General features: G+C 46.4%; 1 protein-coding gene across 2 annotated transcripts in view; it reads right to left on the bottom strand.

The window, feature by feature from the left end:
- Positions 1-24730, bottom strand: part of ASTN2 (astrotactin 2) — a 1034049-nt gene that overhangs the window by 272225 nt on the left and 737094 nt on the right. For both annotated transcript variants that reach the window (XM_004372122.1, XM_004372123.2), the window contains 3 exons: positions 15185-15309; positions 10957-11061; positions 7715-7894 (listed from right to left, as the gene is read on the bottom strand). In XM_004372122.1, coding sequence (XP_004372179.1) covers positions 7715-7894; positions 10957-11061; positions 15185-15309 — 410 coding nt within the window. The remainder of the gene's footprint in view (positions 1-7714; positions 7895-10956; positions 11062-15184; positions 15310-24730) is intronic.

Raw genomic sequence — 24730 nt, 5'->3', positions numbered from 1 at the left:
TCCAAGAAAAACCACCACCCCAGAGCAGGACTGATCCTACAAACAGCTGCACAGAAGCCAAGGTGCGAGGGGAGGCGAAAGGGATGTTTAGTGAACTTCCACCACCATGTTAGGGAGCACAGACTAGCTCAGGCCAACACCCGGCCAGGCTGGGATCTTTAGCCCTCGTTATAGTTAAGGAGTGTGAGGCTCAGAAGTGGTGGAGTTGGGGTCACACAGCTAGTAAACTGGGAAGCCAGGTTTATCTGAAGCCAAAGCCAGTGCTCTCAGACTCTGATGGCTACGTGTTTCTTTCCATTAGTGGTCTTTGTCACTTTCGTTATCAAAGAACCCTTTGAGACTGCAGGAAAGCTATGGAACCTTTATTCCCAAATAAAACACAAATGCAGACCAACAATATTTTGCCTATAATACTACGGCATTTATGATCCTCCCAGTCTTGCTCATTCATTCATCTCAATAAATATTATTGAATGCTATCTATATGCCAGGCACTGGCTAGGCATTATACCACCGTGGTTAGCCAAGCAGACATGGTCCCTGCCTTCACTGAGCTTATTGTTTAGTTAAGGAGAAACAGGCATTTATCAAGTAAGCACACTAATGAATGTGAATTTACAAACTGAGGTTAGTATTGTGTAGCAAAGGAATATCATTCTATGAAAGAATGTGACAAAGGGTTTTGACTTAGCCTGAGCCTTCTTGAAAGGTTTCCTGAGGAAATGAAGTTTGAGCAGAGATCTGAAGTGATTTAGACCAAAAAAACGGCAGAAGTTCAAATTGCAAGACTGTGGCTTGTTCTAGGACCTGAGGGAAGGTCAGTACGGCTGAAAGGCAGAGAACATGAGGGGAGATGGGGCTGAAGAGCTTGGCTGAGGACAGATCAGATCAGTCCAGGCGAGGCCTTGAGGTAAAGGGGAGGAGTTTGGAAATTATCCTCAGGGCAATGACAAGGCACCAAGGGGCTTTCAGCTGAAGAACGGAATGATGGCAGCTTCATTTCAGAAGCATCCCCAGAGCTGCTGTGTGGTTTGTATTGAAGGGGGCCAGAGTGGATGCAGGGAGACCAGATAGGACCCCAGCACAGGAGTCTAGGCAAGTTGGGTTGGTGGTTTGGGCTATGGGAGTAGCAGAGAGATGGAAAGAAGCGGGCAAATTCAAGAGCTATTTGGGAATTAAAATTGATAGGCCATGGGATGGTTTGGAAACGGAGAGGTGACAAGGGAGAGGGAGGTGTTGAGAACAACTCCTAGGTTTCCTGCTTTGTCTCTAGACAGAAAATGATGTTTTTCACTGAAATAGGGAACACTAGAAAAGGACCAGGGGCAGTGGTAGAATTCTTGCCTTCCATGTGAAACACTTGGTTTGATTTCTGGCCAATGCATTTCATGCACAGCTACCACCCTTCCATCAGTGGAGTCTTGTGTGTTGCTATGATGCCGAACAGGTTTCAGCTGTTCCCCTGAGAGGGACTAGCAGAAAAGGCTTGGTGATCTATTTCCAAAAATCAGCCAATGAAAAGTCTAAGGATTGTAAAAGTCTGATCCTGTTGTGCATGAGGTCACCATGAGTTGGGGGCCAAGGGTGTAGGGTGAGGTTTGGGCAGGCAAGGGAGATAGCACAATAATATCAGAAGAAAACTTGGAGCGGGAGGTATAAAATGGGAGCCATCAGCACAGGGAGAGAAAACAGAGTGTGTCTGAGATTCTCCATGGAGACAGGCTAGGAAGACGGGGTATAGGACTGTGCCATGTGAGACAGCAACATCACTGATTTGGTAGAGGAGGCAGATGAGCCTGCAAAGGAGCGGACGGAAGAAGGAATGGGCAAGAAAGGAGGTAGGAAATCAGGAAGATCTGGTATCATAGATGCAAACACAGAATGTGCCTCAAGCAGAAAGCAGTCAACCCTGTGAAATGCTGCTGAAAGGTCAAGCAAGATGGGAACAGAAACATACCTTTGGGTCATTAAACCACTAGGAAAGTAAAACTACCTATGCAGGTCTCAGCTCATGAGACAGCCCCCTGTAATGTCTGCTGGCTGTCTTTGAAGCACGTTCCCTTAGGAGACTGAAAGCTCTGGAGAATTCTCCAGCTCACATCTGCCCCTTGGCCACACCTGTTCTCACAAGAGGAGGTGACATTTGACTACATCTTTCCCTTCTCCTCCCCTGACCTTCAACCCTAGGGTTGCCTTTCAAACAGCCAAAACGCCTTTAAAAAATTGTCTAGGCAAGTTTCAGCTGACATTCAAAAGTGTATTGCAATTCAAATGTAAATGCAGGAATGCATTCCCTTGGACAGTCTTGGGAAATTATAATAGAGAATAAAATACCTTTGAAAGGTGGCAACAGGCGTTTATCTTTGGGGACATCTCTATACCATGGGTTGTCCCCATCTAAACTCAAGAGTAGTGTGACCTTTGTATGGAAAATGTCCATTCACAGGGGTCACTGAGTCGCTAAACTTGGAAAAGGCTTATTAATTGCAGACACTCTCTCTCCTAGACTTTCTGTCTCTCCATTTCTGTCCCTGGATTTCATTTTGCCTTTGTCTACCTCTCTTTGTCCTTCTGTTTCCTCCTTTCTCAGTTTCTCTCTCTCACATACACACGCACACACATGCACAGAATGAAAAATTCCTTCACATACACACACCCTTCCCCTTCCTTAGTCATTTCCTCCATGAAAAAGAAAGCCACTGAAAATTCAGGAAACCTATCAGACTGGCAAATTCTGCTGCACCTATCCCTAACCTCCCAGGGTAAAGGATAACGGGATGACAAAGGTGTAAGGTCACCGGGCCCTTGTGATGCCTCCCTAGACCAACTCTGAAGCTATCCTGCCTCCTCTGGCTCTGCCCTTGCAGCTGACCTCACTGCAGCCCTCCACATCCCAGGCTAATCCACCCCTGCTCTTGGTCCTAGGTCAACTCTGACAAAGATGGGAGTAAATCAGCAGCCATACGTCACTGTACCCATACATATATGTGTGCCTGTGTGTGCACGCACGCACACACATGTGCATGCAGGAACACGGTACCCAGGTGGATGTGCCAGCCATGAAGAGAAGGGTATCCAGTTAGGTACCCAGCTCCCAGTCCATCATTCAGTCTGCCTATTCTCATCCACACAATGACCCTGCGTTGGGAATATGGGGAACTGAGCTCAGACAGTGTAGTAATTGTCTGAGATCACACAGCTGATAAGTGGTGGAGCTGGGATTTGAACCCAGGTCCTTCTGACTGCGAAGTCTGCTTTATCTCTACAGGAAGGAAAGTCTTTATCCAAGGTAGCCAGAGAAAGTGCAACTCAATACAGAAAGCGTCAGTCATGATATAAGGCTCATGTATCAAGGTCACCGCTGGGAAGAGAGTGTGAATGTCAAGTCAAGAGGGTGAAGTGGAGCTCCAAATGGGAGAAAGGTAGCTTCTCAAAATACAGGAGTATCAAGAGCACAGCAGTGCGTAGTATAAGAATTAAACTGGGGCAAAAGACTCAAAACTTCACTTGGTGCTTGAGACATGGCCCAGGGGCAGAAGTGATAAGTTAAAGGAACTGGACAGGCTGAACAGCTTCCATTCTAGCCATGCCTAGGACTTGGTGCTCCAGGGATAACTTCTGCTACTCTAGTTGTCTCCTAAGGCTCAGTTCTTCCTGGCTTCTGCCGGTCTCCATCTAGCAGTGCTCCAGTCCCCTCCAGACTGATGGAAAGACCAGAATCCCCACCTGGTGGTAGAAAATTCTGTCTCCCTGCCTGGATCTTTCCAGTCCTTCTTGCATGCCCAGTGCCCCTCTGGAAGCAGTGTCTGGATCTGGTTCTGTTACTCTAAGTTTTATTTTGCCCCATTGCAGGGAAGAAAATGCATGAGATATGGCGCACCACTCCTCTTTTCTGCATCTAGGGCAGGTCTTGCTAGTTGATCACAGCTCTCTTTTCCAGACATCCCCATGACTTCCTGGAATTCTCCATACAGTGCTCTATACAGCCACTCCCAATTGATCAGAATGGCCCTTGAGATGAAAGCTATGGACCATCAACTGATAGCAACAGGGTTCACTAATCATGTACCAGCCCCCTCCCTCTTCCCAGCTGTCTACCAGTGGATGAAAAAAAGTCTATGACAAAAATGAGTAGCATGGGAAGGCCAAGACAGGCTGATAATGAACAAGGTGGGGGCAGAGACTGTGTCTTGTTCACTGCTGTACTCCAACACCTGGCACAGGGTCTGGCCTAGAGGAATCACTCAGGAAATGTTCAGTTCACCAAAGAATTGCTGAGTGACAAATGTGACTTTTTCCCCTGTGGAGTGCACACTTAGAAGCACTTAGGGGAATGAGAGTAAAATAAGCCTCCTGTAGGAGGTATTTACCCCATTTCAGACACATTTTACCCCATCTCCTTTGGCTTTCCAGAGGTTGCCCCAGATTGTGACAGTGGCCAGATCCCTACTGTTAGGAAACCTGGAAAGGCTAGTATATTTGGTTTTAACATCTGGGGACACCAGCTCTTGGGTGAAGGGAGCACTGAGGATCGGACCGGTATTCAAACACCATCTCCTTCACTAAAATAAAGTCTGTGATCCTGACAAACTCCTTTCCTTGTCTGGGCCACAGTTTTCCTTCTGTAAATTGAGAGGTGAGAAGTCTTGCCTTCTCTGATGGGAGGATCAACGAAGGCCATTTGTAAACTGTAAAGGGCTGCCCAAATGCCATGTCTACCATGCATACCTTATTTGATCTCTTCTCCCTGACCCCTTCTTCCAGCTTTGGTCCTTCCAATCCAGGAGACACTTGTCCACTGTCTGGTGCTAAATGTAGATTTCAAAGAATGCTGGAGCTCCCACCCTCTCCAGATTGAAAAGACAATTGCAGGAATTGTCTTGTTCTTGTGAAATATGTGGTTCACAGGGAGAGATGAGAGCTGAGGTCACACGTTAGCAAGGGCTGGGACCAGGACTAGAATCTTCAGTGGATACCCACAATTTTCATTGTATTTTAAGCTACTGTTTTTCATGTACCTACTATATGCTCAGCATTGTACCTGAATTATCTCTATTCATCCGTCCAAAAGCCATGCAAGAGAATTACGGCCCCTTATTTAACACAGGAAATTGAGGCTTAGAAGTTACTTTGCCCAAGGTAACGTGGCTGGTCTGTAAGAAGAGGTGTCAGGACTTGAAATCTGTCTGTCCCATTCCAATGCCCCACTCTCTCTCTTCTTCCTACAAGCTCTGCCCCCAGAGTTATCAGCCTCCAAACCCAGATTCATCCTGACCAGGTTCCCAGTGGGCCCTTCTGTAGCAGATGTTGATGACACACAATTGATGTCAGGAGAGAGAAGGGACGCCAACTATCTCTGAGTCCAAAGAGTTCTTTCAATTCTGTAGGGGCAGATTCCCAGCTTCTCATCTCCCTTCGCCCTAGCATCACTCTCAAATTAAAATAAATAAATAAAACCAGAATGTTTGATGTAGAATCTAGGTGTCACAGGAGGTGGACATAGGGCAGAAGAAACACACATGGAACATTTAAGTTGACCTCAGTCTATCCTGAAGGTCACTGCCTTGTGCTCTTCTTGGGAGTGAGCATGGATGGTAGAAGGAAAACAAACAAACAAAAAAAGCCTTTTATACTAGAAGCCCAGAGAGGAAAGCTTACCACTCCATATTTACCTAGCAAGTTTGTGGCAAAACCAGACCTTGAACAGACAGGTCATGGCTACTGTTTCAGCATTCTTTCCACACCCCTCCCCCATTCCCATATTACTTGTAACAGATTCTGTACATCCACTATATAAGGAACAGGATATTTCTGGAGTGAAACAGTCAATGGCCTGGAACCAGCCAAGAAGGAAGATGGAGGTGGGATGTGGCTCCACAGTGGGGTCCCAGGCCCCAAATGCAGGATGAGGCAAATTAGTTCAGTGGCCACAGTGATCGCAGGGTTCTTAGAAACATAACCTAACTGTATTACTTCAAAGTCCTGAAGCTTATTGCCCTGCTTAATGATGTGTCACATTATTTATAGGATAGTGCAATGAGACTTCTACTGATTTAATGCACTTCCTTAAAGACCATCATTGTCACAGCCGTAAAACGGAGCTATTCCCAGTCAATTATGTCTCCTGTGCCTATAAACCGGAGCCCTGGTGGCACAGTGGTTTAGAGCTCGGCTGCTAACCAAAAGGTTGGCAGTTTGAATCTACCAACTGCTCCTTAGAAACCCTATAGGGCAGTTCCACTCTGTCCTATAGGGTCGCTATGAGTCAGAACCAACTCCACGGCAATGGGTTTGGTTTTTAAACCACCACATGCCCTACACAGTTGCACACAAGAGGCAGGAAGGGGCTAGACTGTGACTGGGGGTGCAAGGCCCTCAGGGACATGGGGAGGGCTCTAGAGAGGGCAAAGGCAGGTGGGCCAGGAGCCTAATCTAGTCAGAATGCATGGCAGCATGGAAAGCCCTAGATGGGGTGTGTGGAGCAACCCCATGCTGTCTTGGCCCTTGGACTTTGAGCAAACCTCCTTCTCCCCTTTAGGCCTCAGTTCTTCTAACTGTGAAATGGAGCACTAGCTTAATGAGACCTTGAAGGCCACTTCTGGCTCCCATGTTCTGTGGTTTTATGATTACAGTTGATTTAGTTCTTGGGGATAGACAAAGGCTAGAAAGGAATTGAGGGAACAAAGCAGCTCAGCCCTCTAAATAAGAGGCAAGCAAGTTTTTAACATTTCTCCTCACCCTTTCCTTCAACCAAGGGCCTTTCTTTTGAAACTAACTGATAATAGTAATAATGATAACAGGAAGCCCTTCAGTCAGATAGAAAGAGGGAAAGAACACGAGCTTTTGCATCCAGTCAGTCTTTGGTTCCAATCCTGGCCCTGCTAGTTGGTAGCTGTGTGCCTATGGGCATTTGAGTTGGCACATATGAGACTCATTTTCTCATATGAGAAACAGGGGCATGAATACACAGATCTATTAAAAACGCATATACATGTGTTTTTGTGTGTGTGTGCGTGCGTGAAATATTTCTAACTTTCTCTAAATGTTGTTATAGAAATTGTGTGCCTTTCATGGAGGAGGTAGACGAGAACAGCTACTTAAATGCCCATTCCACAGAAAGGGAAAACTGTGGTAGGAAGAACATGACTTGCCCAAGGTGAGTGGCAGAGACTGCTCTCCTGCACCAGGTCTGGGAGATTCCAACTCTGATAATAGCTGAGAATCAGAGGGCAGTAAGATCTGGTGACCCTCCCTGAGGATAAAAGCCTCTCCATGGGAGAGGCTGCAAACTGTCCCCCCAGACATGTGATGGTCTCTTCCAGAGGAACCAGGGTCCTTCTTGGGATCTCCCAAGAAGCCTGGAAAGAAAAAGTTGTCAAGAAGACACCACTGCCACCACCCCCTGCAGCAGTTGCTTCCAGGAGAGGGATGAAAAATAAAAAGAGCCTGTTGTAAAAGCACAGAATTCTGGAGTCCAGAGCACCAACTCTGAAAATGCCTGAAGTGAACAAGTCCTGAGAAATCAATGTATATGACCACCTTATTCTGCCCATGGTGAGACTGAAGCCCAGAGAGAGGAAGCAACTTGCCTAAGTCACACAGCTTGGACATGGCAGAGCCAGGATTTAGATCCAAGGGAGGTCAGTTATCTCCCCATCCTCCTTACCTCTACGTCCCACCTGGCCACCTCCTCCAACATGCTCTCCAGGCTTACCTTTCTGATACTGGAGCCACAGCTGCTGCTGAACCTTCTTGCTGGGGAAATGGATGATGCAGGTGAGCTCCGAGCCATAGAGCGCCTCTGTGATGTAGTGGGAGCCATAGTGCTGGATGAAGGACAGCAGCTCCTCCCGACTGCTCTCCTTGGTCAGGATCTTGAGGACATTGGTGAACTCTGCGCAGGGAAGAGCATGTGGAGGTATCAGACTTGGGAGGCTGGTTGGCAGGAAGTTAAACAGTGGCAGAAAGCCCTTTTCAGCCAGGATTTGGTACCTTACCCATCACTGTAGTGGTAGCCTGGCGGCTACACTAGTCCAGATGTGTACATCATTCCCCAACTTACATATTAAAGAATTGCTCTCCCTGGTGGACTCACAAGACACCATCTTGGACACACAAGAAAGACACCATCCAAGAGAGAATTGGCAGAAGAGGAAGGCCTAAAGCTTGGTGACCTAGACTAGAAGGTCTTGAAAGTCACAATTAGGAAGCCCAAGCTAGTATCTACTGAGCAACTAATGTGCACCAGGCATTCTGCTAGATGTCTCACCCACTTTATCTAATTTAGCCTTACTACAACACTATAACCCTGATGACAACAACCTCCGGTATGCAGATGAGCAAGCCAAACCTCAGATAGTGTTAATAACTTGTGTAGGTTCTCCATTCAGAGTAGCTGGATTCAAACCCAGTTGTGTCCTCACTCCAAAGCCCATGCTCTTTGCACTGCACCAAATAAACCAAGGCTTGGATTGTTCCTTGTGGAGTCCTGGGGCCACCATTCACCCAGGCTCAGCAGATGCGCCCAGTCTGCAGATGTGATCCCTGGCTTAACTTCCTGTAACATCACTTCCCTTTCTATCTTTGCTGTTGCCTTCCTAAAACTGGTATGTTCTCTCTCCCTAGATTGGCACAAGATGCTCCTTGCTACTCTATTTCCCTCTAGTCCTGTGCCAAAGAGATTTCTAAGTCTTCAGCACCCAGCATGGGGCCTGCACACCAAACAGTTGATAATGGCTGCTCCCCTTCCCTTTCCTTTCCCAAACACACACATGAGAAAGCTATTCTTCTCAGAGTGTTAAAATGTTCCTGGGCTCCCCCTGGACCCAAGGTCCTTATCTGGGCAGTCAAGGCCTCTAAGTCATCTCCCACGAGCCATCTATACCAGGCTTTAGCTTTAACCAAATCAGTTTTCTTATTTCTCTTGAGTGTGACCTGTGATTTCTACCACCCTTTCTTCACTCACATTCTCCACACTCCCAACACACACACACACACACACACACACACACACACACACACACACCGCACCCTCCACCTGAATTGCCTCCTCACTGCCTCCCTGAGTCACACCCATACTTCAAGGACCCAGGAAGTCACCCCTTCCCCAGGCAGCATTTCACACCATACTGACCAGGAGTACCTACTCTCTGCACCTTCAACATGCATCCCCTTGAAGGCAGAAGCCCTGTCTCATTTGTTTATGAATCTGCACATGTCCTGCCTGCACTCCCCCCTCCGCAGCCCAGTTTGTGGCAGTACCCGGGACATGGTGGGAACACCAGCCTGATTAGTACAAGAACAACCGAGTTTGTGCCATGTCAAAGTAAAATGTAAAAGAGCAAGCTCCTCTCCAACATTAAAAACGAGTTCCAATTTGGCAGCATTTGATTTACAAAGGGGTTTTCAGGAGCATAATTATTGATTAATTAAAGCAGATACACCTTTGTAGTTTTAATAGGAACATCACAATCTCACAAGTGCAGTGTGAGGAGGTAGTAGGCAAAACAGAAACAGGACTCAAAGAATAGGTGCTTGATTAGAACAATCCCTCTCCATCAATCCCCCCACCCCGCCCCGTTAACTCATGCAACTGGGTAATTAATGCAGCGGTGTTAATAATGAGATGGTTTCTGTTAAGTAATAAATAATACCATGGAGATGCCCTGTGGCTTTTTATCTAAGCAGACAAAAGTGCAATCAAATCCCTGCTCTGCTCCTTGTTCTGCCACTTACTAGCTGTGTGACCTTGGACAAGTCACTTAACCTCTCTGACCCTCAGTTTCCTTATCTGAAGAAAAGTGGGGATAAGTAATGCCTTCCTCACAGGGGTCTTATAAATCATATATATAAAACATTGTAAAGTGCTTGGCAGATGTCAACAATAATTACTATTTGTACTTTCCAGAGGTTGAAATCTTCCAATTTCCAGGCTAAAAGAGCTCCATTTTGTTGACTGTACAAAGTGAGATTAAAAAAGAAAAGAACTTGTGGATAATTAGGGGACATTCAGACAACAAACCAGCACGAGTGTTATAAGAGCCAGGGTAGAAAACCCTAGGCCAGGCCTCATTTCTCCAGAGTCATTCATTCCTTCTTTCTTTCAGGTTTTATAATTATTTGTTTTTTAATTCCTTCATCAAACATGAGCACCAATAATATGCTGATCCTCTGTTGGTTCTTGAGATACAGAATACTGGAATAACTAAGACTCAAGCCTTACCCAGAGTTCTCAGGTCAGTGGGGGGAGACAGACAAGATTCAGATATAAAACCAGCACTTGTCAGTGCTTCGGTAGAGGTAATCAGAGCAGTGGAAATGCCTTGAGCCAATCTGAGCTGGGTAGATGTCACAGGATACTGTAGAGTACATTCCTGTGCAAAGAGAGCTAGGCAGAGGGAACAGCATCTGCAAAGTCACAGGCACAAAAGGACATGTCAAGAGGCACGGATCATCCCCATCAGCTGGATCTTAGGCTCCATGTGAGTTAAGTGTGGGCAATGAATGTGGGTGTGGTGTTTGTGATTGTTGTATAGGAGATACACAGAAAAGAAAGCTGCCAGGAGAGAACAGAGGAGTTGGTTCCTGAGAGGAACTTAAAATTTACAAACCTGAAATACTTTAAGAATGGAAATATGACTTAGATTGTCATTTCCCCCTTCTCTCTTATTCATTCTTCGGCACCCTGCTCAGATGGCCCTTCCTTCAGGAAGCCTCTCTGTCTCCCCCATCTTTGCCACCTTTGTCCCATTATTGTGTTGATACTACTGTAGTGTATCAAACAAAACTGGGTTTGCTTTTTGGCCTGCCCTCCCTGTGAGCTGCTTGATGGCAGGGAGGGCACTGCCTCACTCCCTCAGCATCACCTGTGCCGGTACAGGGCCTGGCATACCCAAGGTCCTTGGGAACATGTGCTGATTTACACCAAGTTCCCTGGTGCCCGTGCTGGGTCCTCACCTGCTGAGAGGGTGATGGTGCTGAGCTTCACACGGTAGAGGTTGCTCCGGACCCGCCACTGCTGCACCATGGGGTAGCCCATAGCCTCGTCATACCTGATGTCTCCTGGGGGAGGAAATAAGATGGTCACGTGATCCCAGCATTTAGAGGCCTCTCACCACAACCCCCACCCACAAATCTAGGCTCTGGGTAACAGCCTCCTCTTTTAGGCCAGCAGAGGCTCAGACGTAGGGTGCAGGCTCTCACTGGGGCCAGCAATTTTATCTAGGCCCGAGTCCCAGGCCTCTGGTCTCAGCGCCAACCCTCTTTTTCTCTGTTCAACAGCTTGCAAGGACATTTCACCCTGAAAACAAAAGCAAGGTCAGGTTTATGTCCCATCTACACCTGACCAAGTTACAAGTTGGTAACTTGCCAGGAGGCACTGAACATCTACATGCCTCAGTTTCCCCATCTGATACTGCAGATATCTATGCTGCCCTTATTCCATGGGCATGCTGTAAGAGTCAAAGAAGATAATAGAAGTGGAAGCACTCTGGTAACCTAGAAATGCTGTACGCATAGAACAGGGGTCAGCAAACTACAGCCCACCCATTTCCATACTGTTTATGGCTGCTTTTGCACTACAATGGCAGAGCTGAGTATTGGTGACAAAGACCATACCATCTGCAAAGCCCAACACATTTCCTATCTAGCCCTTTACATTTGCTCACCTTTGGTGTAGACCATGGTTTCCCCCTGTGGGAACATGGGATGTTCCTAGGTATTATGCAGAACACGCACATACATACATAAAAGGTTCCATTTCAAGTAAGATTGAAAAACATTGTTAAAACAGAGTGAAACAAGATTTTTTAAAAAATTATCATTTCTCAGCATTTTGAATAGGCTAATAATGTGCATTTTAAACTTCCATGAAGGCATGGTGTGCAGCAGCTTCTTTGATGTTGTTAGATGCCGTCGAGGCAATTTTAACTCATAGTGACCCCATGTGACAGAGCAGAACTGCCCCCATAGGATTTGCTTGGCTGTAATTTTTACAGAAGCAGATTGCCGGGTCTTTCTCCCTCAGAGCCGCCGGGTGGGTTCAAACCACCAGCCTTGACGTTAGCAGCCAAGAGCTTAACTGTTGCACCACCAGAGCTCCTTCTTTTGCACTCAAACTTATGTTCCATAGAATGCATTTTGGGAAACATAGTTATAGACAAAAATAAACAGGCATAAAGCAAAACAAAATGCAAGCAAGTGGTTAACTTTGGGTGGTAGGTGTATGAATGATTCTTTATTTTATGATTAATATTCATCTTCATTTTCTAGTTTCCCTACCCTAAGGAACTCTTTTATAATCAGAAAAAAAAAATCCATAAGAAAGAAATGCTAGTCACATCAGCAGTTATTATTATTGTTGTTATGTATCCACGCTTTCTAGTGCCTCTGCAAATGGCAGGCACATTTTCTATTTTCTCTTGTCCCCTGGTGAGGAGGCACTTACAGAGATATTTGATACCAAGATTAAAATGAGAATCTCATTGGAACAAATGATTTCTTCCTGGACATTACTGCAGTATTAAAGTTGTCCATTACTGTCAACATTTTTTTTTCTCCTTAGCCTTTTCAGGAATAATATAATTTTTTTAGAGGCTTTCATTTTAAAGTAAAATATTCATGATCCCCAAAGATATGTCCACTGGAGCGAGGGTGTTTTGTTATAAATATGTCCTCTCTGTTTATCTGCTCTGCCTCTCCTGTCCTTCCTTTGCAGAGTCTGGAGAGGAGAGAGAGGGTGGGGAAAGAAGAAGAGGGCCCTATTTCTGACTCAAGGTAGAGAAAACAGCCTGCGCAGGAAGACTCAGACACCAGGGCCCACCGATTATTGCTGTGCTACCTGTTACTGCTCCTCCAGATTCAGAGCAGGGTTGGAGGGGCTATCAGCAACTGAGGCTCGTCCCTAACAGAGGGAGGCAGGACATTTTGACGCAGGCTGTTGATGCAGTTCTTTTCACTTAGAACCATCATGGGCAAAAGGAAAAGTACTTCTTCTGATCATCAAGTAATTTATAGAACTGTCATCCCTGTCCTTTACCCCATCCTTTAGCCTCCCCCATAAGTGATCATCACTCCATCCCTTGCTTTTCTCCACCCCTGGTCCTTCCCTGGAATATAAGCTCCTCCAGTAGAATGTCAGCTTCTTGAGGGTGAAGTCTCATTCTGTATTATTCCCGCTTCTCCTACAGAGCCTGGCACACAGTAAACCAAAAAACACTGCCGTTGAGTTGATTCTGACTCATAGCAACCCCTATAGGACACAGTATATCTGCCCCATAAGGTTTCCAAGGAGTGGCTGATGGATTCAAATTGCCGACTTTTGATTAGCAGCCAAACACTTAACCACTGCGCCACCAGGGCCCCGCAGTAGGCTTGCAATAAATATCAACTGACTCATTCACTTTCATCCTGTTTCTGATCATAAACCTACCTTTGACCCTCATTTTACTCAACTCCATCCCAGATCCCCACCTGGGGAATAGGGCTGGGATAAAGCTCTGGGATGAAGGAAGGTGTTTTCCTGATAATTTTTAAAAAAATTATACACTCTGGAAATGTAACAGGTCTTTTCTGAGGACACATCCAAAGATCCCCAAGTCAAAACAAGTAACTAACAATTCCTGCCATGAATGGAGAATCACGAAGTGCCAAACAACTTACATACATAATCTCCATTTCTCTCACAACAATCCTGAAAAATAAGGGTTATATCTCCATTTTGCAGAGGGGGAAACTGAGGCTCAGAGAGGGAAACTGCACAAGGATACACAGTGATCAGTGACAGATCCAGAGTCCTTTCCATTACAGCATAGCATCTCCCCAGGGGCCATGGAAATGTCTACTTTAGGAGGTGGTGAACTCCCCATCACTGGGGGTATCCAAAGAGAAATCACTCAGCAGGGTTCCTACAGACCCAATTTCTCACTGGTAAGGAGGATAAGACTACAGGCCATCCTAGCTCTGAAATTCTATGATGTTTGGTAAAATTAAAATTAAAGAGGGCACGGCAATTTTTAGACACATTTTACAAAGCACTTTTTATCATTTCTCAGCACCTTGAATAGGCTAACATGCATTTTAAACCTCCATGAAGGGGCAGTGTGCAGCAGCTTCTTTGACCATGTTGATATTACTACTAGATGCTGTCAAGTTGAATGATTTGATTTGATCTACCTCTAGGCCCCTCTTTGGAGCAGGACGGGGCAGGGAGGTGATAGCAGATAAGGCATCAGCTTTGGAGTTAAGACTAGCTGTGCTTAAGTCCTGACTCAACTATACATGAATCATGTGGCCTTGGACAAGTTATATGGCCTCTTCAACCAGTTTAAAGGGGGCAAAAATGCCCTTGAGGGGTTACAGGCATTAATGTATGCAAGGTGCTTGGCACCTAGGAGGCCCTCAGCACATATGGTCTCTCTCCCTATCCACACCATTTTACAGGAAAGGCCCATGGAGACTGCACATGCCTAAGGTCTCCCAGAGCTTGCAAGAAATGGGTGGGACTTAAACCTAAGCCTGTCACATTGCAAGGGTCTTGCCTGGGGGCAAATTTCCCTCTCAGGAGACAATTCCATGATCCCTCAGGTTGGCCATTCCCCTGGGCAGTGAACAAGGCACCCAGCTACTGTATCACAGCACAGAGGCAGGCCCAGGGCCCTTACATCTTAGGAAAATCCCCAAGCAAAAGGGTAGGAGAACAACTGGTAGAAGACAAGGAAAAATTAACAAAAACAAGCTGTGTAACTCAAATGCTACTCAAGACGGACAGGCTCCGGTTTGAGAAGTCCACTATTTTACTTTAGAATGATTTAAAGATGAACCAACGAAACAAAACACTGGAAGTGAAAAAAATAAAGAAAAAGTCAGGAAATTGTCAATGAGAGTGAAAAATGCTGTTGAGACTCAGGCACAGAGGCCAAGACCTCTCACCAAGAGAATTTTCGTACTCTCAGAGAGGCACCTCCTTCCCAGATGGCCCCTGCCCCCAGTACGGAGTCTCAGGGAAGCCCCTAGTTTAGCACAGGCCATAGCAGAAGCCCAAGAAACGGCAGGTCCCTTTCCCACCCCACCCTTCACAAAGAGGTAGGCCTGGATGGCCCATCTTGGATCTGCTGAGGACGGGCTGTGCACCTGGAGACCAGGTGTGTGGTTAGGGAGACTGGGGAGGGCCCCACATCTGTCTTACCAGTGAGCAGCTGGAGGTCTGGGAGGGGCTCGGAGAGGACCCCCCGGCACTGCTCCTCCACCGGCAGCGGGATCACCAACAGCCCGTCGGCCAGCTGGGGGAAGTCCTTGATGAAGTTGTTCTCCCTGTGGAGAGGAGCAGAGAGACTGCCAAAACTAGGAGGTGGGGGCTGCTGGGGAGCTGCAGGGCAGGGAGACAACAGGGAGCTTGTATCAGAATAGGAAACCGGCAGAGTGACCAGCCCCCACGAGTGAGTTGCCTGGCTGTAATGCCTCTGGCTCCCTGAATACCAGCTCTGAGAACATGGGAGTTAACAGCAGGATCTGGAATCAGACAACCTGGAGTGCAAACCTTCCCTCACTATAAGCTGTATGATCTCGAGCAAGCTACTGTGCCTCTCGGAACCTCAGTCTCTTTGTCTATAAAATGAGACGTAGATCCCAGTGCTGTTGTAATCATTTAATGAGACAAAGCTTCCAATTACTTAAGACACTGTCTGACACTCTATAAACTGTGCATGTGGCTGCTAAATGTCCTTCTTTATAAGCAGTGACAATGGTGAACCAGGATGTGAGGGAACTGGAAACAGTGTGGAGTGCTAAAAAGAGTGGGTTTGGGTTTCTTTTTGTTGTTGTTGAAGTCGAAGGGCCCTAAGAGATCTTTTGGATAAACCTTTTTCTTTTACGGAGGGGAAACTGAGGCCTGTAGCAGGGATGTGACTTGCTCAAAGAAAATCAATGGGCTAGACTCAAACCCAAGTCTTCCTACTTCTAGGCTAGCACTCTTCCCCTTGCCCTAACTTCTTCGGGGACCTCTATCCCGTCCCTGTAGGGCCATCCAGGGAACAGCAGACATATACTTTCTGGGTGTCCTCAGGGGACAGAACCTTAAACAGAGGTAGCTTTTAGTGCACTTATATATTTAAGTGTGCTATTTTCTGTCTCTGTGTGTGTGACCAGGCCTGTCTGTGGATTCATACAGTGCGTCACAGGGCAGCAGGCTTCCATCTTGTAAACAAAACCAAACCCGTTGCCATTGAGTCGATTCCTACTCATAGCGACCCGATAGGACAGAGTAGAACTGCCCCACAGGGTTTCCAAGGAGCAGCTGGTGGATTCAAACTGCCGACCTTTTGATTAGCAGCTGAGCTCTTAACCACTGTGCCAGCAGGGCACCTTCTAGCCAATAGACCTGCCTGAAAAGGGAACAGCCTGCCCAGAGAGGTGGTGAGCCTCTTGTTACTAGTTTGCAAGCAGGAAACTTGACACCCACTTGGCATCCTTCCTGTTGAGGGTGTTTCTGTATTCAAATCTGACTTTTATGGTCCCTTGAGACTCAGAGATCCTCAGAGTTAGTGACACTAATTACAAATCTGGAGAGGAGGAGGGGAGAGGGGGACGCAGAGGAGAAGAACAAACGGAGGAGGATGTTTATCATTTTTATTTTGCTACCTGGATTGGTAACCTTGAGATGAAAATCAGAAAGAGGAAAACAAGAATATACAATGCCAAAAAAATGCCTTTGAAGCCTGGGTCTCAAGCAGTTCAAAAGCAGCTGTAAAAGCATTGGGTGGCCTAGGTCACTTTCTTATCTGTACTTCACCTCCCTCTATCCCACGCCAGGCACTCACTACTGATTCATTCATTTAGTGAACACCTTCTCCATGTCTGACCTCTGAGTGACATCAAATCCAGAGCAGGAATCATCATCTCCATTGTGAACATCAGCAACATCACCATCACCATCAATGCCATCTCTGATATTTATTAAATCTTTATAATTTGCTAGGATCTGGCTAAGCATTTTAGGTATGTTTTATCACTGAATATTCACAACAACCCTGCAAGATAGTTATAATCGCCTTTATTATCTTCATTTTACAGATGAGAAAAATGAACTTCAGAGTTAATAGGTGGTAGAGTTGGGATTTGAACCAAGGTCTGACTCCAAACCTTGTAGCCTTGATGAGAAAGGTGAAGGACTGGTGAGGTAAGGGGTTGGGCCAGGGACTGTCTGCCAGAGCATGCATTGTCTACACTTGTATATTTAAGCATGCTATTCTGTGTCTGTGTGTGTGACCAGGTCCGTCTGTGGAGACATACTTGTTGGTGTCTGTGTGTACATGTGATCTGGGTTCTCCTGAGGTATTTGTGGTTGGCCGTTGGCTGGTCTGCAAACCTGGGAGTGTGGGACAGCCATGTGAATACAAAAAGGCAGCCTGCTTGGTCAGGACTGTTGGCTGTGCCACCAAGTAGCATTAGGGTTAGCCAGGATCTAAGGGACTACGTTTCCTTTGTCTTCCTTGTGAGGTGGCCTCTGGGGTTGCAGCTCTTCCCTCAAAGATAGCACGGGGCGGAGGTGTGCTCCCATGTCTCACTCTTTCAACTAACATGCACTGAGCACACACCACGGGTGGAGCCCTGTGCTGGGTGCTGGGACAGAGATTTAGGTTGGATTCTCTTCTTGCCCTCAAGGCCTCCCCAGCCTAGTGGGGGAGACAACACAAGTGGCCATGCATAATAATCAGTGCAGCAGGCTACCAGGAAATTTGGGGGCACTAGTTATTTCCGGGCAAGGGTCCCTTCCTCGTGAGACCTTAAGCACTTGTTTTATGGGTGAGGAGGTGGTGATGACTCTGAAGGCTAGGGCTCCACTCTGCCCACACCACATCCTAACTGTGGAACCTGGAGCAAACCACTCAAACCTCAGTTTTCGCATCTGTAAAATGGGGATCACTATAGCTACTCAGCCTGCCTTAGTGAAATAACAATAATACCTTTTATCGAGCACCTACTATACACCAGATAATATTCCAAGTACTTTACATGAGTCATCAGCATGACCCCATGGAGTTAAGTGCCGTTAAGATCCCCAGTTTAGAGACGGAGAAGGTGAAGCACAAATTAGTTATTAACTACTCAAGCCCACACAGCAGGGACCTGGTGCATCCCCAGTAGTCTGTCTCCCAAGCCCATGCTCCCCACACCTGTTCAATGGGGAAATGGGGGCTCCAGGAACTGAAGTGGTTTTCCTGGACTGAGTGAATTTGGGAAGAGAGATAAAGGCTATCTTTTTTCACTTTACCACCAGGGAGTCTCCATTTCAAATCATATCTTAAAAGATTTTTTAAATTGCAGAGGAGGGAGGCAGTGGTCCCCCCTCTGCCCCTACGTCCTTTTTCTCCTATCCCTCTGCCTCAGAAAAGCCAGGTGTGGCTCTGTGGCAGGTATGACCCCAAAGGGACAATGGGAGGCAGCACAGTGGGCATAATGGGTACCCGAGGACAGAGGGGCCTGGCTCATGAGGCCCCTTCTGCTTGGAGGAAGGTGCTCCCTCTGAGCTTCTGGGCAGCAGAGGGTCCTGAGCAAGCAGTAGGTCAATATGAAGAGGGAGAAGATACACAGGTGGACATTAGCAGGGCAGTTTGGAAGGATGGGAGGGAGGGACATGAGGGTGAAGCACTGAATGGCAAGACAGCAACAGCGAAGACCAAGGACCACCTCTGGGTATTGGGCCCCATCGCTGCTGCCTCGGCCACGGCCATTAGTTATGCATGGCCTCTGCCAGCAGAGGGCGCCCAGGGCCTTCACATCAATCAGCTCTTCAGGGAAGCAGAACACGGATGGGAAGAATAGCAGGGAAAGTTCTGCTGTGCTGAGAACCTCAGACAGAAGCATAGACAGAGGCTTCAGAAACCATCCACCTGGGAAAGGTGACCAGGGAGGTTGGCAGGGTACTGGCTGAAACTCAGTTGGTCTTAGACTGGATTCAGATGCTCAGAGCTCAGGGGTGTGTGTGTCTGCGTGGTAACAAGTACTAGGTAACTAATCCTAATAATAGGAAGAAGAATGAGTAATATTTATTAATATTTATTGATCATTAGCTATGTTCTAGGTAATGTGCCAAGATATATATTTTAACCTCACAAGAATTCTGTAAGGTAACTATTGTTATTATTCCACTTAGATGAAGACATGGATGTTCAGGGGAGATAAATAACTTGTCCAACCAAAGTCCACAACTAGGAAATGGACAGTGGCCACGAGCACATTCTAATCAATCTAGTTTAGCTTGATGCCTGGGACTCAGTGAACACACTCTCAGTTAATCAGTCCAAAGCCTGTGCTCCTGATCGCTGGAACAGCCATACTCATTTAGGGAAGAAATCAGGCAGTTCTGCGGTTGTCTGTCTCCAGGGTGGAGTGAATGTCTGTGTTCACAGATGAGCTATACCATGTCTGCGTGTGTGTGCATAAGTGAATCCTGTGTTTCAAATAGCAACAGCACCACTGTTTCTTCAGAAAAATATCTCCCAAAAGATAGCTATGAAAACGGTTCAATCTTAGTTAGAAATGATTCATCAGATTTTTAAAACAGTAGATCCTGGGCCCCAGGGACTCAGAGGAACTCTGGGAGTGAGATGTCTCATTCATTCCACAAACATTTATGATGCAAATGGTTAATGTGCTCAGCTGCTAATCAAAGGGTTAAAAGTTTGAGTCCACCAAGAGGTGCCTTGCAAGAAAACCCTGGCAATCTATTTCCAAAAAAGTTAGCCATTAAATATCCTATGGAGCCCAGTTCTACTCTGACATACAAAGGGTCACCATGAGTTGGAATGAACTAGATGAAAACTGGTTTGGTTACCATGTTCCAGGGACTATTCTGGGCACTAGGGACACAGCAGTGGAAACTCAGAGGAGGTGCCGCCACTCATGAAGACCAGGTGAGAATACAAAAGCCATAGTAAGGTCTACAAGGCCCTTCAAGAGCTAACCCTGGCCTGTTTCTTCTACCTTGTCTTTTGAGGCATTGCCCCCTGGCCTCCTGTTCTCCAGTCACACTGACTGTCCTGGAGTTCCTCTCTCAGGGTATGCTCCCTTCCTCCACAGGGCCTCTCTTGGGATTTCCCTCTCTCTAGAAAGCTCTTCTCCTTCCTCTGTACCTGGCTGACTCATCATTCAGACCACACAGTAAGGCACTACCTCTGAGAGGACCCCTGTTACACAGTCTCACAGTATCTTTCTCTTTTCTTCCATAGAGGGTGTCACATTTCCTAACTACAGATATACTCACAGGAGACCCCACTAGACTGTAAGCTCCATGTGGGCCAAGACTATGCATCCCATTTACTGCTGTCTTGCTGCTGTCTCTCCAGGAGACCTAGCACAGTGTCTGGCATAAAGTAGATACTTAATGAACATGTGTTGAGGAAACCAAGACAGGGAACCCAGAAATAACAGTAATGTGCCCATGACCTACATATTTTTTAAATTATACATATAACATAAAATTTGCCATTTTAACTATTTTCAAGGGTACCATCAGTGGTATTAATCATACTCACAATGGTATGTAACCATTACTATGGTTACATATAGTTACAACAAACTATTTGGAAACGTTTGTTTCCCAAACATTTTCATCACTCATGTCAGAAACTTTGTATTCCTTAAGCAATAACTATCTCTTCCCACCTCACCCCAGTCCATGGGAACCACTGGTCTACTTTCTGTCTTTATGCCTTTGTCTATTCTAGATATTTCATATCAATGGGGTCATACAATATGTGTCCTTTAGGGTCTGACTTCACTTAGCATGTTTTCAAGGTTCATCCATAAATAACCTACATCTTTTGATAGAACCCTTTCTGATGTTTTGCCCCAGGGTCCCTTCCAGCATGCTTCAGGGTCCAAGGGGTATTGGGAATTTGAGTCTAAAATTCTAGCTCTTCCACAAGAAGCTTCAAAATCATATTTCCTTTCCTTCCCTAATTTCCTAAGGGCTCAGACACCCTGGCTCCCATGGAATTTAGGCAGAAAGGGCCAGGGGTCACTGAGCCGGTGGGGACTAGATGGAAAACATAAACTCCCTGAGTAGGTTAGTCAGGCCTCCCACTCATGGTGAGCATTTGTGTGTGTGTGTGTGTGTGTGTGTGTGTGTGTGTGTGTGTGTGTGTGTGTGTGTGTATTCAGGTTGGGGTAGAGGCAAGCTGGGGGAGGGTGGGGTGAGGAATGCCAGCAGGAAGTAAGGCACCCAGTTCAAAACTTTTTCAATTTTCCCCAGTTGGAATACATCTTTCCTTTCATTTTTCTTTTATGTATCTTTGTGAATAGATTCTAGAAGTTGCCTTGGGCCCTGCTGGTGGGAAGAGTATGGACTTGGAAGTCATCCAGACATGGATCCAAATCCTGGCCTTGCCATTTACTGGCTCTGTGACCTTGGGGAGGTTATTTCAATTTTTGAGCCTTAGTAACTTCTGCAAAATATGGGTAGTGAGTTTTGTGTCAAGTGGCTTGGAGGAGCATTACCTGAAATGCTTCATGTAATGTTATCTTTGATGCCAGGTCTTTCTCCTGAATCCCACATGAGATTCTGAATCTGTCTTCGAGCCTCAGAGAGCAGAGACAGCTCCTGGCTCACAGAGCACACCCCATCAGCATCTGCTGGACCTTGTGTGGAGGCTGGGGCAGGCTCTCTACCCTGCACACCACCTGCTCAGGAACTCTAAGTGATACACAACCTACAGAGCACTGCCACTGAGGATGCACCACACCTGGCTGCCTTTTGACAATAACAGCAAGCCAGGGGAGCTGGGCTCCTTCCCCACCCTCCCACCTCTTCCCCAGGTCTTTGCTCTCTCCCACCTCCTCCATTTAAGAATCTGTGTGAGTGTTTTGGATACATTAATACACAGCCACCAGCATGCAGAGCCTATCACCCCTCAGTTCTGGGGAAATTAGCATTTAAATTGAGGTGTTTCAGGGAGGTAAATCACCCTAGAGCCAGCCAAAGCTGTCTGCAGCCTTTGCTTAGTGCAAGGAAGGCAAGGAGTCTTGGCCTGGTTGCTGAGAGTTTGCAGAGAGGGGTCCACTCTCCCTGCCTGGCTCTCTGGCTCTATCCAGGCTGCCCAGAAGCCTCCAGAAAGGGTGGCATCAAACTTCCAACGCCAGTGAGGACATCTCCCCTGCTTTAAACCTTGCCCTGTCCCTGCCCTTCCAACTGAACTGAGACTTTCTGCCAAATTAGAGAGATGACTTTGGCTGAGATGTGGTTTCCTCCAAACCAAGGATTCCAGAGACCTGTGTTCTCATCTTGGCTGTGTCCTTGTCTGGCGGTGTGATTTGGAGAAGCCACTCTCCATCTCTGGAACTGAAGGTTGGGGGGCTTGTGCAATATGTTTGTTTCTGTGATCCCCAGGTTGGGAGACGTTGGGCTAGACTTTGTAGCCGACCTGTAGCTGCTGAAGTCAGTAGGGCCCAGCGGTGACTAAATCAACGTGAGCACTTTCTTGTCCAAGTGCACCCTCAGCCTATCCCCTCTGCAGGGGGCAGTTAGAAACCTTGTTTTCCTGGGTCTGCTTCTCAATTATGAGTCTTCGTTTAAGTTTTCTGGTCAAGCACCCTAGACTTATTCTTTCAACATTTGATTAATTAATTCAACACATCTTTACTATTATGTGCCAGGCACTGGGCACACAACAATAAAAAGACATTTTTTTGTCCTCAGCTTGTGCACAGCATAGCAGGGGACACGTGTGCAAATGTGTCCTACACGTGTGTGCAAATGTGTGTAAGATGAATAGTGTTTTTGAAAATATTAAGCTGAAGCATTTTTCACTCCCCTAAGTCATATTTGTCTATGGCTCCCCCCCACCAAAACCAATGGCATTCACATCTTCAGTGGAAGAACAGATACCACCTATAAAAAAAGGAGGTCACTGCTCAGCTTTGCATCTCAAAGCTGACTTTATAGCATCTCCAGCTAGACAAGAGTTCTGAAATTCAGCCTGTGCCAGAGCAAAGATTCCCTTATATATCAAAAGCCAGGCCTGGCTGACTCAGATCACAGTGTTTTATTTTAATGTACAGATGGTGTAGGCTGTGACCTCAGGGAGTTCCCACCAGACAGGAAAAGGAAGTAGAAAGCCCTTCTCTTTGCCACTGATGCTGGGAGGAACCGCTGAGGAGAAAAGTTAAGAGATCAAGAATTCAGACATGAGTGAGCCGACCAACCTCCTTCTGGCTTTTTGGAAGCCAACCCTTCCCCCAACAACACTCATCCCAGGCACAAGGGTAATACCAACAAGTGCCTCAGATACCAAGACAGGGTGTGTGGAAAATTTCATTGTAGGAGAGCTGGGGCAGTGGAGTTTGCTTATCCAAACTCAGGATATAGTCTGGGGAGTTTGTGAGCACCTTCATCCAACAAGCCAACGAAATCTCCCTGGCAGGATAGCAGTGGGTGAGGGAGAGGCCTGAAGCACCCTTCTGCGTCCTGCACCCACAGGGTAGAGAGAACAGAGCAGGCATGATTTCTGGCATGATTTCCCAGACCCTATTAAGGCAGCGATGGTGGAGTTGTTAGGCCTGAGATTCAAGGGAGCTTCAAAGTGTGGGGACCTCATGACCTTGCACTTCTGCAGTGGATTCTAACACCTTGACTCTCTCTATCCATACCACAATGGACACCAGTGCAAGGGCCCAGAGTCAAGCTCAAACAGATCCCATAGCTAGTGCGAGAGGATCCAGTAGGCCACATTGTTCCAGAGTCCTTCCCCCATTAGCATCTGTCTGTACCTAATGCCAACCTGGCAGGGAGGGGAAAGTGCTTGATAAGGGAGAAACAGGGCTAGTGGGGAGGTCAACTTTGAAAGGACTGGATATTTACCCTAAAGAGAATGTTTGATGCTCTTAACTGGCAAGCTGAAATACTTTTTTGCCAGTGGGATGAAAGCTTTAGGGCAAGATTATATCAGTTGTGGAAAAATAAGAAAACTATAGCATTTTGCGTAACTGAGTTGCAGTAAACACATCTTTGAACTTTTTACTTGTGTAAACATGGTTATCAGTTAAAGTGATAAAGTTTAAGGTTAATAGGTAGAGGAAGTTCAGGGTCCCAGGGAGTATAAATGCAGATCACCTGACACAGACTAGCCTTTTCAAGACCCAATTATTCTTTCCTTTTAATTTGTTGTTGATACTATGTGTTTTCCATAATGGAGGGCATGCTGAATCATTGAGTGTGTTTGAATTTTTAGTAGGTAATATGGTTTTATGCCTGATCCCACTAATCATATCCTCAGAATCTAGAGGTACGTATGTGTACCCCTTGACACACTAAATTCTACCCCAAGAGTCCAGAGGTACATATGTGTACCAAATAAAAAATTACAAAATTTGTGTTTTTCTTACCAAAAATTCAATGATTCAGCACCACCTCATATAATACCCTGTAAAAACAGTGATTTGTGGCACACACTTGTTTTTTCTGTTTCAGACTTATATAGGGCCCTACCTGCTAGCAGCACATACTGTCAGTGGTATAATACACCACCACCACCACCCCAAAAAAAAAAAAAAAACCACTGCTGTTGAGAGTCGATTCCAACTCATAGCGACCCTATAGGATAAAGTAGAACTGCCCCATAGGGTTTCCAAGGAGTGGCTGGTGGATTCAATCTGCCGACCTTTTGGTCAGCAGCCAAGCTCTTAACCCACTGTCCCACCAGGGCTCCAGTGGTACAACAGCTCCCCAATAAACCCC

This window comes from Trichechus manatus, unplaced genomic scaffold (assembly GCF_000243295.1).
Source record: "Trichechus manatus latirostris isolate Lorelei unplaced genomic scaffold, TriManLat1.0 scaffold00016, whole genome shotgun sequence".
Taxonomy (NCBI): Eukaryota; Metazoa; Chordata; class Mammalia; order Sirenia; family Trichechidae; genus Trichechus; species Trichechus manatus.
This window is presented reverse-complemented; position numbering and strand designations above follow the sequence as displayed.